The following is a 13,224-nucleotide window of genomic DNA, read 5'->3' as shown; positions in this document are numbered from 1 at the left end:
GGCACAGAGTTCCAGATTGACTGTGCATTGTGTGAAGAAATACTTTCTTTTGTTTGTTTTAAACCTGTTGCCTATTAATTTCATTTGGTGACCCCTAATTCTTGTATTACGAGAAGGAACAAACACCACTTCCTTTCGTAACACAAGTCATGATTTTATAGACCTCTATCATATCCCGCCCTAGTCGTATTTTCCAAGCTGAAAAGTCTCTGTCTTATTACTTTCTACTCATATGGAAGCTGTTTCATACCCCTAATAATTTCTGTTGCCCTTTTCTGTACCTTTTCCAATTCCATCTTTTTTGAGACAGGGCGATCAGATCTGCATGCGTTATTCAAGATGTGGACCTACCAGGGATTTATATAGAGGCACCTATTTATGTAGAAGCACTCTCAGGCTGAACTATAGCAGTGCAGTTTCCTGGCCACAAAGCCTTCAGCATTTAGGATACTCCAACTAGTACAGAACACTGCACAACCTCTCCTCAGCAACATATTCATCTGCTAATACACCACATCTGTCTTCCACTGGTTTCCCATAGAATTCAGAATAGAGTTCAAGGTGCTCAATGGACTGGTCCCAGGAAATCTAAAAGATTTCCTAAACTCCAGAACAAAGACCATAGTCAACAATTCTGCTCCTCAGGAACAGTGAAACTCTCTATAATAAGGGTAAAGTTTGTTTGTGTAGTAGAAGGAACTTTCTTGTGGGCCAGTCCCAGACTGTGGGATGAACTCTCCCAGGAACGAAAATGCATCATAAACCTTGCCACTGTCTGCTCCAAGTGCAAGACTAATTTCTTTTACCTTGCCTTCTCTAACACATACGTAGAAACTTGTATAGTTAATAATTAAAAACAAACCTAAATTCCTGCAAAAATAAGAAACTCAATTGCACATGCTTCTTTTCCTAGGAAGAGGATGAAAGGACAAACACCATATGACAGATGTGTAGTCACGCTGCTTGATGAACTACTGGAAGGTGCTCAGATACCAGATGATGAGAGCAGTATAAGAACATCTGTAGAGTCAATAGACTTTGACTTAGTACAGCATGACAGACTGATATTGTATAGTGCTTTAAAAAAACAACAACCCCCCCACCGAAAATCAATAAAGCAAGTTATATGGATTAAGAAACGGCTAATGGGGAAGTCTCAGCCAGAAGCCGTCGATAGGGAGTCATCACTGAACGTGGGTGTTTCTAGTGGGCTTCTGCAGGGAGCAATAGTAGCCCAACACTATTGAATATTTTCACCAATTGATGGGAAGTAAATTAAAATTATTACTGATAAAATTTCAGATGACAAAAGATTGGTGGAGTGGTAAATATTATGAGGACAGAGCAGTCCCCCAGAGAGATCTGTATTCAAGCAAAATGTGTTTTAATACCTCTAGGAACAATGAATGGAGGCGATACCTACTAAATGTAGGACTGTGTCCTGGAAAGAAGTGACTCTGAAAAGGATTTAAGCATCAGAGAAACGTAGGGCTGGAAGGAACTTCTCAAAGTTATCCAGACCATCTCCCCATGCTGAGGCAGAACCAAGTATACCCTTAGATCCGTGGTCTCCAAACTGGGGTGCACGCACCCCAGGGGGTGCACGAGATGATCTCAGGGGGTGTGCATCAGCAGGTGTTCTGCCGGATGGCACTCCACCGTTTTGTTTCTTCGGCAATAGCTCTACACGTCTATGGCTGACGTTCCACTCTGGCGGCGAGCCTGCAACAGGCCTTCCCGTCTTCTTCTGGCGGCGGCACACCTGCGGCAGGCCTTCCAGTCTTCACCCTGGGGGTGCGCGAGCCAAAAAGTTTGGAGACCGCTGCCCTAGATTATCCCTCACAAGTGTTTGTCCAACTTGTTCCTAAAAACCTCAAACAATGCAGATTTCACAGCCTCCCTTGGAATTTAACTATCCATATACTTAAGGAACACTTTCTAATATCTACCTGAAATATCCCTTGCTGCAGATTAAGCCCATTACTTCTTGTTTTACCTTCAGTGGACTTGGAGCACAATTAGTCACAGTCCTCTTTATTACTGCCCTTAACATATATTTGAAGTCTTATCAAGTCCCCCCTCAGTCCTCTTTTCTCAAGACTAAACATGACAATTTTTTTTTAAACCTTTCTTCATAGCTCAGGTATTTTAAACCTTTTATCATTTTGTTTTCTCTTCTGGACTCTCTCTCATTTGTCCACGTCCTTCACACTGTGTGGTACCCAGAACTGGACAAAGTACTCCACCTGGGATACCAGTGCTGAGCAGAGTGAAACTGTTACCTCCCATGTCTTACATACTCCTGGTAATACCCCAGAACGGTTAGCTTTTTTGGCCACTGCATCACATTGTTGACATATATTCAAACTGTGATACACAATAAACCCGAGATCTTTTTCTGGAGTACCACGGCATAGCCAGTTATTAACCATTTTGTATTTGTGCATTTGATTTTTCCTTTCTAAATGTAGTACTTTGGACTGGTCTTTATTAAATTTCATCTTGTTGATTTTACACCAATTCTCCAATTTGCCAAGATCATTTTGAATTCTAATCTTGTCCTCCAAACTGCTTGCAACCCCTCTCAGCTTGGTGCCAATCTGTAAATGTTATAAGCATACTCTCTGCTCCGTCATCCAAATAAATAATGAAGGCGACAAAAAAAACTGAACATGAGCTCCCACTGTGATGCTATGGCAAAAAGGTAACCCTTGTAACCCTTGGATATATAAACGTGAGTTATGAGTAGGTGTAGGGAGGTGATTTTACTTCTGCTTATGACACTGGTGAGACCAATACTAGAATACTGCATCCAGTTCTGGTGTCCACATTTTAAAAAGAAAATTGAAAAATTGGAGCAGGCATAGAAAAGAGCCACAAAAATGGTTGAAGGGTTGGAGAAAATATCTTATGGTGAGAGTATTAAAGAAGTCAATCTATTAATTTATCAAAGAAAACTGAGATGTGACTTGATTATGACGTATAAATACCTTCAGGTGGACAAAACACTGGGTACTACTTTAATTTCGTGGGGAAAGACCAAACAAGAACAAATGTCTAGAAGCTGAAGACGGACAAAATCAAGTGAGAAATTATTTTTATTTATTTAACAGAGACTGTGTTTACTGCCAGAACAAACTACCAAAGGAAGTGATAGATTCTCCATCTCTTGAGGTCATCAAATCAAGAGTGGATGCTATTCTAGAAGATATATTTTAGTTAAATAGAAGTTGTTACTGAGCTCAATACAGGGGTCAATGGATGATATTCTGTGGTGATATACAGGAGGTCAGACTAGATGTCTAATGGTCTCCTTTGGCCTGCAAATCTTTGAATCTATGAAACTCTGTTCTTGGCCTTTCTGTACACACCCCTTTATCAAAATTTCCTCCCCCACATGGGGGGTTTGGTGCAGTGGTTGGTTGGATCAGGATTACAAACCATAAAAACCTCTTTATGCAGAGAGACAGCACCAAATTATGCAGCAATACTATGAGGAAATTCATGCAGAAGCTTCCCTTCTGTGCAAAACAAAGTCTTATACAAATCCTTGGGAATGCTTAAATACAGATGTCACCAGTGATCAGCACCAACAGCAACAATTGTGCAATTTTTTATTTTTATAAATAGCAACTTCTTTACTTATTTTACAGTTTCAAAGCCAAAGCAAACAAATGCAATCAAGTATACTTCATTTCATTAATGGTGAATCATTACTCACTACACTTGCAGTTAAGTCTGATCACAAAAGGATTAAAAAATATGACGCTTGGCTATTTCCAGAAATTTCTGTGCATGATAGCAAATAAGTTCAAAGAAACCAAGATGCATTTTGGTGGAAGCATCTCAATGTGGTGACCTGCCTCTTTCAGATACCATTCACTGACTATTCAGACAAAATGATATGTTCCTATCCTAGAAAAATCCTTCATCTGCCTTCTCTCTAGCTCTTTTCTATGTAACTGGAATAAACCATTAATATTTAAAATAAATAAATTAATTAATAATTAATATTTAAAATAAAATTTCAAATATTGCTTAGTTCAACAGAATCAACATTATTTACATAAATAGTAGACTTCGTTATAGCAAAAGTGTTGTCATTATAGGTACAAAGTTGCAGAGATAACATACAACGCCAGGAACCATTTTGGGATAACATACAACACTAGATGCCACTTTATATATTTTCACAAACTTGGCCAATTTCATGAGTGGCATTTCTATGATGTAACTTTGCGATTAAAAAGGAAAGGAGGTGTAGACATTTTAGCCGCAAATAGAGTTCTCTACATTCCACTGCCGTGGACCAAGTCACATTCCTGCTGCATGAATCTCACAGCAACAATGAAGACACTAGCTGGTTCAACTAACTGTAATATATAGAAATAGGGTAGCAGTCATTTAAGTAGTTTGTGAGCACTCTAGTGGTGCTCACTGTTTTCTATGTTTTAAGAAACCACTCCGAACATCAGTATTCATTAAACTAAGACCTTGAATGTTTGCATATAGTTAACAAACATGATTAGGTGGCAGTCAACTGTGCACAGGTAGTGTCTTCTTGTTCTTTTTGTTGTGTAATGAGAAAAAAAAGACATCACTAATCACAACAAATGTTTTCTATATCTAACACAATTTTTGATAAATGTAGCCATTTGAGAGGGGGTCCAGGCTCCTGGCAACGCTTATCTAAGGCAGCTCCTGGAAGCAGCCAGCATGTCCCCGTGGCCCCTAGCACAGAGGCGGACAGGGGGCCTTGCGCACTGCTCCCATCCGCAGGCACCACCCCCAATTGGCAGTTTCTGGACAATGAGAGCTGTGAAGTCAGCATGAGGGGAAGCGCGCAGAGCCCCCGGTCACACCTGTGCTTACAAGTCGAAGGTACATGCCGGCCGCTGTGGCCAATCAGACTTTTAGTGGCCCGGTCAGCTGCGTTGACCAGACCCGCTGGGTCCCTTTTTGACCAGGTGTTCCAGTCGAAAACTGGACACCTGGCAATCTTAGGTGAATGGCATGTCTCTACTCCTTCAGAGGAGTCTGACAATTGTGGGGATGTGTCAGCTGGGATGACCAAGACACATGTTGCCACATACTGATAGTCAAAACCTACCTCCTTATTCAAACTCTCTATACAGTATGTGTGATCATGGGCCTGGATGGGCCACGCTGAGAATGCCAACTCAGGGCAGACTGCAAGAATTAGTGTAGGTCAGACTACCCCCTGTCCGCCCAACCCCCATGCAGCTGGACCGCCCCATACCTAGACACCTTGCTGAGCTTCACGCTCACCCCCAGCCCCTTCCCTGCCGGTGGCCTCTACCCTGTGCCAGGCTCAACAGCTAGTCATAAAATTTAAGAGGGGCGCACTTCTCGTGCACAAAGTGGGCCAGGTGTGGGTCAGACTCACCACCAAAAACCTCCCCTGACTCCATACCTCCACCTCACTTCTTGCCCCCATTGCTCCTCAGCTGCAGAGGAAGAGGTCATTGTGTGGGGGAGCTGCTCCCACATCTGCCCAATCCCTGGTCATCTGGACCCTCCCATATCCAGGCCTCCCCACTGCTGAACCCCACCCCTATACCCAGACCATGCCCTGCCAAGCCCTACTCTCCTGCATCCGGACCCTGACCCCTATACTCAGACCATCCCCCCAGAGCACCCTGCACTCAAACCCTCACCATGACAAGCCCCACCCCCTATGCACCTGAACCTCCACCACACTAAGCCCCAACCAGTTGCACCCAGGACCTCATCCCACCAAGCCCCACTCCCCCAGCACCCAGACTCTCTCCCCCGTCCCATGGAGCCCCATCCGCTCACCACCCAACACCCCCCTGCCTAGCCTCCACCATCTTCACCTGGACTCCCCTGCAGTTGCTCATTACCCCTGCACCCAGAACCTTCTCAATGAGCCCCTGTGCATCCAGATTCCCCACACTGAGCCACCTGCACCCAGAATGCCCCACATGGAACCCTCTCACCCCATACCTGGATCTCACACACAGTAAGCCTGTCCACACTTGGATCCTGAGCCTTCCCTTGCCCACAGCTGGTGTGCCTGGCACAGGGCTGCTAACCATGGTGAGTTGCTTCACTTGCTACTCCTGAGGGAATTCTGCATCAATAAAATAAAATAAAAAAAAATTCTGTGCACGATATTTTAAAATTCTGCAAATTTTATTATTCAATAAATAAATGTGGAGGCTCCCGCATGGCAGCGGGGAGCGCAGATTACTGGCTGCATGGAGGTGGGAAGATCACCCTGCAATTCCCTCCTCCCCCGCATCCTTGGAACACTGACCTCTAGGGCAGGCCTGGCCCTGGCGCTGTGTCAGGGTTGGGTGCAGCCTTGCTACCGAATTTGTGTCGGGAGGGGGGAAGGAGAGGGTATTGCAGGGTCGTCTCCTACCTTCATGCAGCCATTGCCATGCTGGAGCCTCCCCATTTATTTATTGACAAATAAAATTTGCAGAATTTTGAAGTATTGTGTACAGAAATCCCTCATGAGTTCTGAACTTTGAGCACGAATAGGAACTCTAGTGAACCTCTGCATCTCTTGCTTTTAAGTCCAACTCTAAGCAAACAGAGAAGTCTCATGTTCTTCTGGTAAGGTCATAGATTGCTCTTTTAAAGATGATTTCAATTAGTCTCCCACTCAAGCTATATCAAAAATATAATTATTTCTCCTGAGAACTTTAACCAAAGTTCAGCAAACAGTGGCTAAAGAGACAAGAAACCTTCCCTAAATAAATTCTTCATTGTACTGATTAGGTTCAATTATCTTCAGAATTCAAAGTCTCTAAATACTACTTAGTTTTCCATCTGGTCAAAATGGATGTGGAACTTTAGCAAACCAAAATACTAACAAGATGAGAATGTCCCCTCTCCTTTATAAAAAAAAAAAAAACAACAACCTGGAAAAAGGCTTGGATGTTTAGCCCAAGAACTGTACCAGGAGCAAACAAAAAAAAAACAAAATAAGAAACCTCATACACACATAGTAAAGCCATGCTTGGGTTTTTGAGAAGTACTGTTACATAAATTGTTCCTACAGACAGTGAAAGGATTTCTTCTCTGTTGCCTACATAAGTAGCTACTTGTGCATTGTAAATTCTATGAGCCCAAAACACAAATACATTCAGCCTAAGCATCTAGAGTCTCGGCACTTACAAGAGAAAGTTAAAGAAAATACTCAGGAACCATCTCCCATTACATGTCCTTTTGGCCAAGAAGATATGAGGATACAATTCAGAGATGTAATGCCTAACAGTTCAATCTGAAAACTGTTAGCTTACTGTCCTTCAGGTGACCCAAGATTTTCACACTGTAAATTCAGGATGCTGTATTAAGACACAAAGCAGCCATTGCATACTCAGTTCAATTATTATTATTCCTAGCATAGCTTCTTCCTATTGATACACATCCTGAATGGTAGTTGCTTGAACTTAGAGAATAAATATTCTTTAAAAATGTATTTTATTCTCTGCTTCATCTCCTAAAGCAAAGCCATATACATAATTTCATCCAGCAGAGCTTCCTAGTGTTGCTAGATTTTGGAACACAAAAAGGAAATTCATCAATGCCTACTGCTGATACTTTTTATGAAAGTCTTGCTGAGGATTTTTGGACTTGAGGTATGTATATGTATGGCAGAATCCCTAAAGGTATTGCAGTTTAAGGTGAGAACATTCTAAAAAGGAAATCAGTCACAATTTAGATATTCTGCACAGAATTCTACCCAACATGTTGTATGGAAATCCTTGCCAAGATCTGCACCCAGAACATGTTTTTAAGAAGCAATGCCCAATTACTGCGTGACTATATTTTACAATCTATTTTATCCATCTTCCTATTATTTAAAGCAAGAGTAAAGATCAACAAAAATACAATATTTGGAAACCAAGAAGGCCTAAACCAAACTGCACAATGCAAGACTTACTAATTAAAAACCTCTCCTGTTAAAACTCATCATTGAACTAAATACTTACATTTTTACAAGAGAGGCGGGCAGAAGAGAAGGTGAAGAAGAGAAATACTGTAGATTCCAAAAATGTAAACTAATGTTGCAGTAGAATATAACAATTGCACCAAAGCATACCCCTTTCAGATACCTAAAATCACAGCAACAAGACTTGACCTGTAATTAAGCATGGAACAAAGCTGGTTAGGGAAATACCTTCATCCATCCTCCACCCTACCCAAACAAAAAATAAATGCCTCTTCTCTAATGGACATCACCTGAAACGGATATAAAGCACTCAATATACTGAGGAATTAGTTTCAAGCTTAAGATGGGTAAAAGGTGTATCACAAAGAAGTGGTGAAGTCTACAGAACTAACCTGAACATACCAAAAGCATTACTTCATAATGCAGAATAGCAGTGAGACACTTCTTTAACAAAAACAAAACAAAAAAACCCACAAACTAGGACTCTATATTAGTTTAAAAAAAACATGCATAAGATTATATCAGACAATAGATTAGGGAGCTAAAGCCTCCCTCCTCCCCAAATTGCCATTTACACAGCCTCATATGTTTTGGTTCCTCCTGATAACTACAAATTTGGAAGACAGACAAACAGGAGCTTTGCAGGGTAGAGCACAGGAACTGTAAAAGCCCATTTCACAATGATTGCTTTTCACAATATAACTTACTTTTCCACACAAATGATTTAAAATGATTTTATCGTCCGACACTGAAGAGACTTAACTGTCTCATTCAAAAACCTCATTGATATGCAAAGTCCTGTGGTTTACATGAAGTATCCTGAATGTCCTTATTAAATAAGAAGTATCCATGAATTTAAAATAAGGAGTCCCACCGGAAAAGATAAAGTAGAAATACAGTTTTAATTTATACTGACTGCATCTCCAACTCCATCCTGATTAATGGAAATACATTCAGTACACATTTATAGGATTAAAACATGTTATTTGCAATTAAATGCAGCCTTTACACTAAATTTTGTATTTTTTGCTAATCAGGAAGATGCACTATAACTAACTACACACATTTACTTAAGCGATTATATAGCCTAATTTACATTTAGTCAGTCAGATTTTTAATTTTTACGATCCATTTCTTATTGACTAAAGGATTTTTTTTTTTTACTTGTGATTTGTCTCAGGCTCTACTTGGATGGATAGTCAAACTCAATTAAAATGCACCAAAAAAGGTATTTTAAAAAAATTTAAAAAAAATTACCTTAAATGTGCTAGATAATAAGAAAAAAATCAAAAAGTTTAAACTTGTTTTGCACTTAAAAATTAACTGACTTAGTAAACAAAGGAAATATTATCTGTAGCTAATGAATTGAACTAGATTGTTTCTGGTTGCTATATCCTTCAAGATTTCAGAACTAGTATGCATCATCCTTGCACCTAGTTTTCATTCCTAAATTGGAAGAGCAAAAACAAGCTTTCTTGCTTTTTTAACTCCCAATTGCTTTCTTAACTTTGAAAGAATTATTTATTGAACTACTTCAGTTCAACAAACAGAAAGAAGATATTCCTCTGTAGCTGCAGAAGAGTATACTGCTGTTAAAATCTGGTTTAGCATGTCAACAAACTATGGTTCCAGGTACTTAGCCAGTGACTTCCACCAGTTCAGTGGAAACTCTGACTGAAAATGTACTGCTTAACATTATTTCTGTGTTTAATTGTAATGATTAATTGATTGTAGTAAGCTTAGTACTTAAAGATGGGTTGACAATTCAAAATTTAATTTTAAATCAGTTTATTTTTAAAAAATAAAGTATATTTAATTTAAATTTAAATAAAAACATCCATTTTCTTTTAAAAGTCACTGATTTTTAATCAATCCTGTTTACTATAAAATAATCATAAATTAGTCTCATTTGCTGTATTAATTATGAGACTTTTCAGCGAGTAGAAAATAAATATGCTATTAACAGGCAGTGCATGCATTAATGTAACACAAATAAGAGCCCTTTGTCTCCCAAGTAAAACATGTAAGATCTTCAACAGACTAACTGAAGGGCTGCTCCTATTGAAATGTTTTCTTTTAAAAGGCCACTTTCTTCCCTGATTATAAGAATGATTCAGTCAGTCAATCTTCTCTTGGGACAGAAAGTCGATTTGTGGGGACACCTACTGTAGGTAGTTAAGATATGAGCATTCATAGGTAGCCAAACCAAGGTATATTTTGAAATATGAGAATTTTACTTGGCAAGTGGTAAATTTCTTCCACGCTCTCAGACCAACACCATCAGTAAACCATTAAAACAGACAGAACAATTTCAACACAGAGGATTTCCTCAAATATTCATTTTTCTTTCAAGATTCTCAGGATGAGGAACTTAGCTATCAAGCAGTCTTAAATGGGACAAATCACTCACCTCCAGATATCACTTCCTTTAGAAAACATGGAGGACTTGATAACTTCAGGTGCCATCCATGCATAGGTACCTGCTGCACTCATTTTGGTTGTTCTATGCCATTCTCTAGCCAGGCCAAAGTCCGTAATCTTCAAAGTTTTATTACAAATGTCATCATGTTCTATCTTCTGAAGTAACAAAACTGCAGAAAAACAAAGTTTGAATTTGAGAATGTCTCATTTAGCAAAATACAGGTTTACACTGTAACATTTTAAATACAAAGGTTATATTAACGCAATGTTGTAGTTAATATTTTAAGTGACCAGAAGTGAGTAATTTTGAGTTTTGATTGCTATAGCCACTGTAACCTTGAACCTATGAATTACCAGTTTAATCTACAGCATACAGTGCATGTTTCACTTAGAACTTCTTGACTTGTATTTAAAATCTTAGCTATAGTGTTGTATTAACAGATTTGGAATGATAGCTTCCTTTATTAAAAAGAGGCAGAGAGAAAAGTGTGATTGATCATGTATTCTAACTCACAATGGAAGATCCAGATCACTACCACAATGAATCATATCCTCTTCTGAGCTTGCTCATCACAAAATTTTTATTCAATGTCCAGTTCCCACAATCCCTGCCCACAACAGCAACTGTTATTTTAGCATTTATGGCATACAGATCAAAGGTTAAGTTACAGATAAGAATAATTAGTGCATAAGTGTTTTCTAGCAATATAAGCTGCAAAGCACAAAACAACAAGGTAACCAACTAAATTGTAAATGAAGAATTATCTTGCTTTCTTGATGAAACAAATTTCTCATAATTTGAACTGATGACCTTGCATTTGAATTAACTGATCACTGTTTTAGTTGGGGGCAGTAAAATAAAAAGTTGTTACTGATATTTCAGAATTCTATCTTAAAACTTAGAGGTAAAATACTGAAGCAAATAGGTCACTTCCTAAAAGCCTCTCACCTATACTCTAGAGGAGATACTAAGGCTAACATGTATGTATAGGCTAAGATCTCAATAATTAGTATTAAGAGAACCAAGTTAAAATAATTATGAGTGTTAGTCCTTTAGATTTGAATGAAAGGCCTATTGTTTTCAGTTACATTTCAAATGAGTTCAGTAGAATTCCTGAAATTCCTCGTCAGTCAGTGTGACTGAAACTAAAAACAGTGAATCTTGCACAAGTTAATAACTGGAATATGGCCAAGTTTCATTCTACAAAGGGACAAAAAGGCTTATAGCACTTCAAACTTCCGTTTCCTGCCGGTAGTCAGGAAGAACTACATTATTGTATATACACATTAGTCAGCTGGGAAGCAAAATGCTCAACATAACTAATAAACCCAGTGCCTGAGCAAATTCTTCGAGACTGGTAACCTAGCAATCTGTGCTAGTCTATCCTTTTGTGACTTCTGCCCATTTCTGACCCTCATTAGCTTCATTCCAGAACTGGCCTTTACAACCTTGTTAGCCTGCTCACTAAATCCGGAGCTAATTGTTTTTCTAATCCTTATCTAGAAAATATACTTTCATAAACCAAGAAGTTTATTTACAGCTGATATTAAAGCAGGGTGGAAAACATTTTCAATTTATCAATTTACTCAACATTTAGAAGTGCATAACAAGTTATATTATTTTTTGTTGAAAAAAATCATATTTACATTAGTACTCTCTCATGTCTAAGATTTAAGCATAAATCATTTCAGAGCAAACTCCAACGACACAAAATTTTAAAAAAAGTGTAACTGCCAACAATAAATCCTTCATAATTAGATTAGAAAAGCACCAATGTAGATCATAAGTAATTCATACACTTCTCCTCTACAGATATTTAAAATTTGTATACAACTAAGAAACACCAGAAGTGACTAATCAGGACTACTCAAAATGTAACTGAAGGACTGGAGCCCCCAAGACAGGTCAGACACTAAATAAAGCCATTTCCCCCTGGCCCAAGTAAAAGCTTGTGCATACTTCCTCCTCTTCTCTTCCCCCCCACCCCACCAAAAAATCAAACATTTCACCTGTAACAAAACACAGAGCTACAGAATGAGTTCTCTCTTTTGTAAGAGTAGCATATATTTATCAGATTGGATGGTTGAGGAAAAAATCTCTCTCCTTCCCTTCAGCAGTACTGGTAAGTGATCAGCAGCCCTATGGACAAGTATTCAGAAGCAATTTAAAGTATTTGCTTTCTGAAAATTATGGCAACCTAACATGCAGTTTAATTAAAATGCTACATTTCTTAATACAAAACTAAAGTCTGAAATACTTGCTATTCAAATGTTGCCTGTGCTGTACAATGAAAGGGTTACTATCTGACCACATTTTAAAATAAATAAAAATTATATAAAAACTACTGGTTGTCTCACTTTCACTCCTTTCAGCTAAGTTCCTGTCCTTTGCCCTCAAATAGTTCCCAGTCTTTAACAACTCTTTAATGGAAGAGAATTCTGTGCCATTTTGACAGAACCTCAAAAGGGGCAAGGCCCCTCCCCCCCAACATCCTCTCTCTCTTTAGAGATTGAAAGTTTTTTCCTCTTTGGGACAGGCTGTATGAAATTCCCAAACAGTCTGAGATCCAAATAGTACAATTAAAAAGAGGATTAAGATGATAGATCTGATTAAATCAAGAGAAACAGTATTCATAACAAAAACTGCTGGTTTATCTAGTCTAGGCATTACAGTAATATAAACAGTTACAAACTAACCCAACACTTGATAAACTAGGGAGGTACTATAGGTTCAGTTACAGTCTATATAGAAAATCTCTGTGACAGCTTTTTTCTCTCTCCCTCATGCATCTCCCAGTCTGAGGCTTCTTTGAGCAAAGCAACATCTGATACATCCACTTTTTTCTTTCTTCTTA

At 38.8% G+C, this 13,224-nt stretch overlaps 1 protein-coding gene across 4 annotated transcripts in view; it reads right to left on the bottom strand.

The window, feature by feature from the left end:
* Window positions 1-13,224, bottom strand: part of MAP3K21 (mitogen-activated protein kinase kinase kinase 21) — a 60,916-nt gene that overhangs the window by 26,587 nt on the left and 21,105 nt on the right. For all 4 annotated transcript variants that reach the window (XM_038397847.2, XM_038397848.2, XM_038397850.2 and 1 more), the window contains exon 2: window positions 10,359-10,539. In XM_038397847.2, coding sequence (XP_038253775.1) covers window positions 10,359-10,539 — 181 coding nt within the window. The remainder of the gene's footprint in view (window positions 1-10,358; window positions 10,540-13,224) is intronic.

The sequence above is a fragment of the Dermochelys coriacea genome, chromosome 3, assembly GCF_009764565.3.
Source record: "Dermochelys coriacea isolate rDerCor1 chromosome 3, rDerCor1.pri.v4, whole genome shotgun sequence".
Classification (NCBI taxonomy): domain Eukaryota; kingdom Metazoa; phylum Chordata; order Testudines; family Dermochelyidae; genus Dermochelys; species Dermochelys coriacea.
The sequence above is the reverse complement of the archived record's forward strand: the minus strand, read 5'-3'. Positions and strand labels throughout refer to the sequence as shown.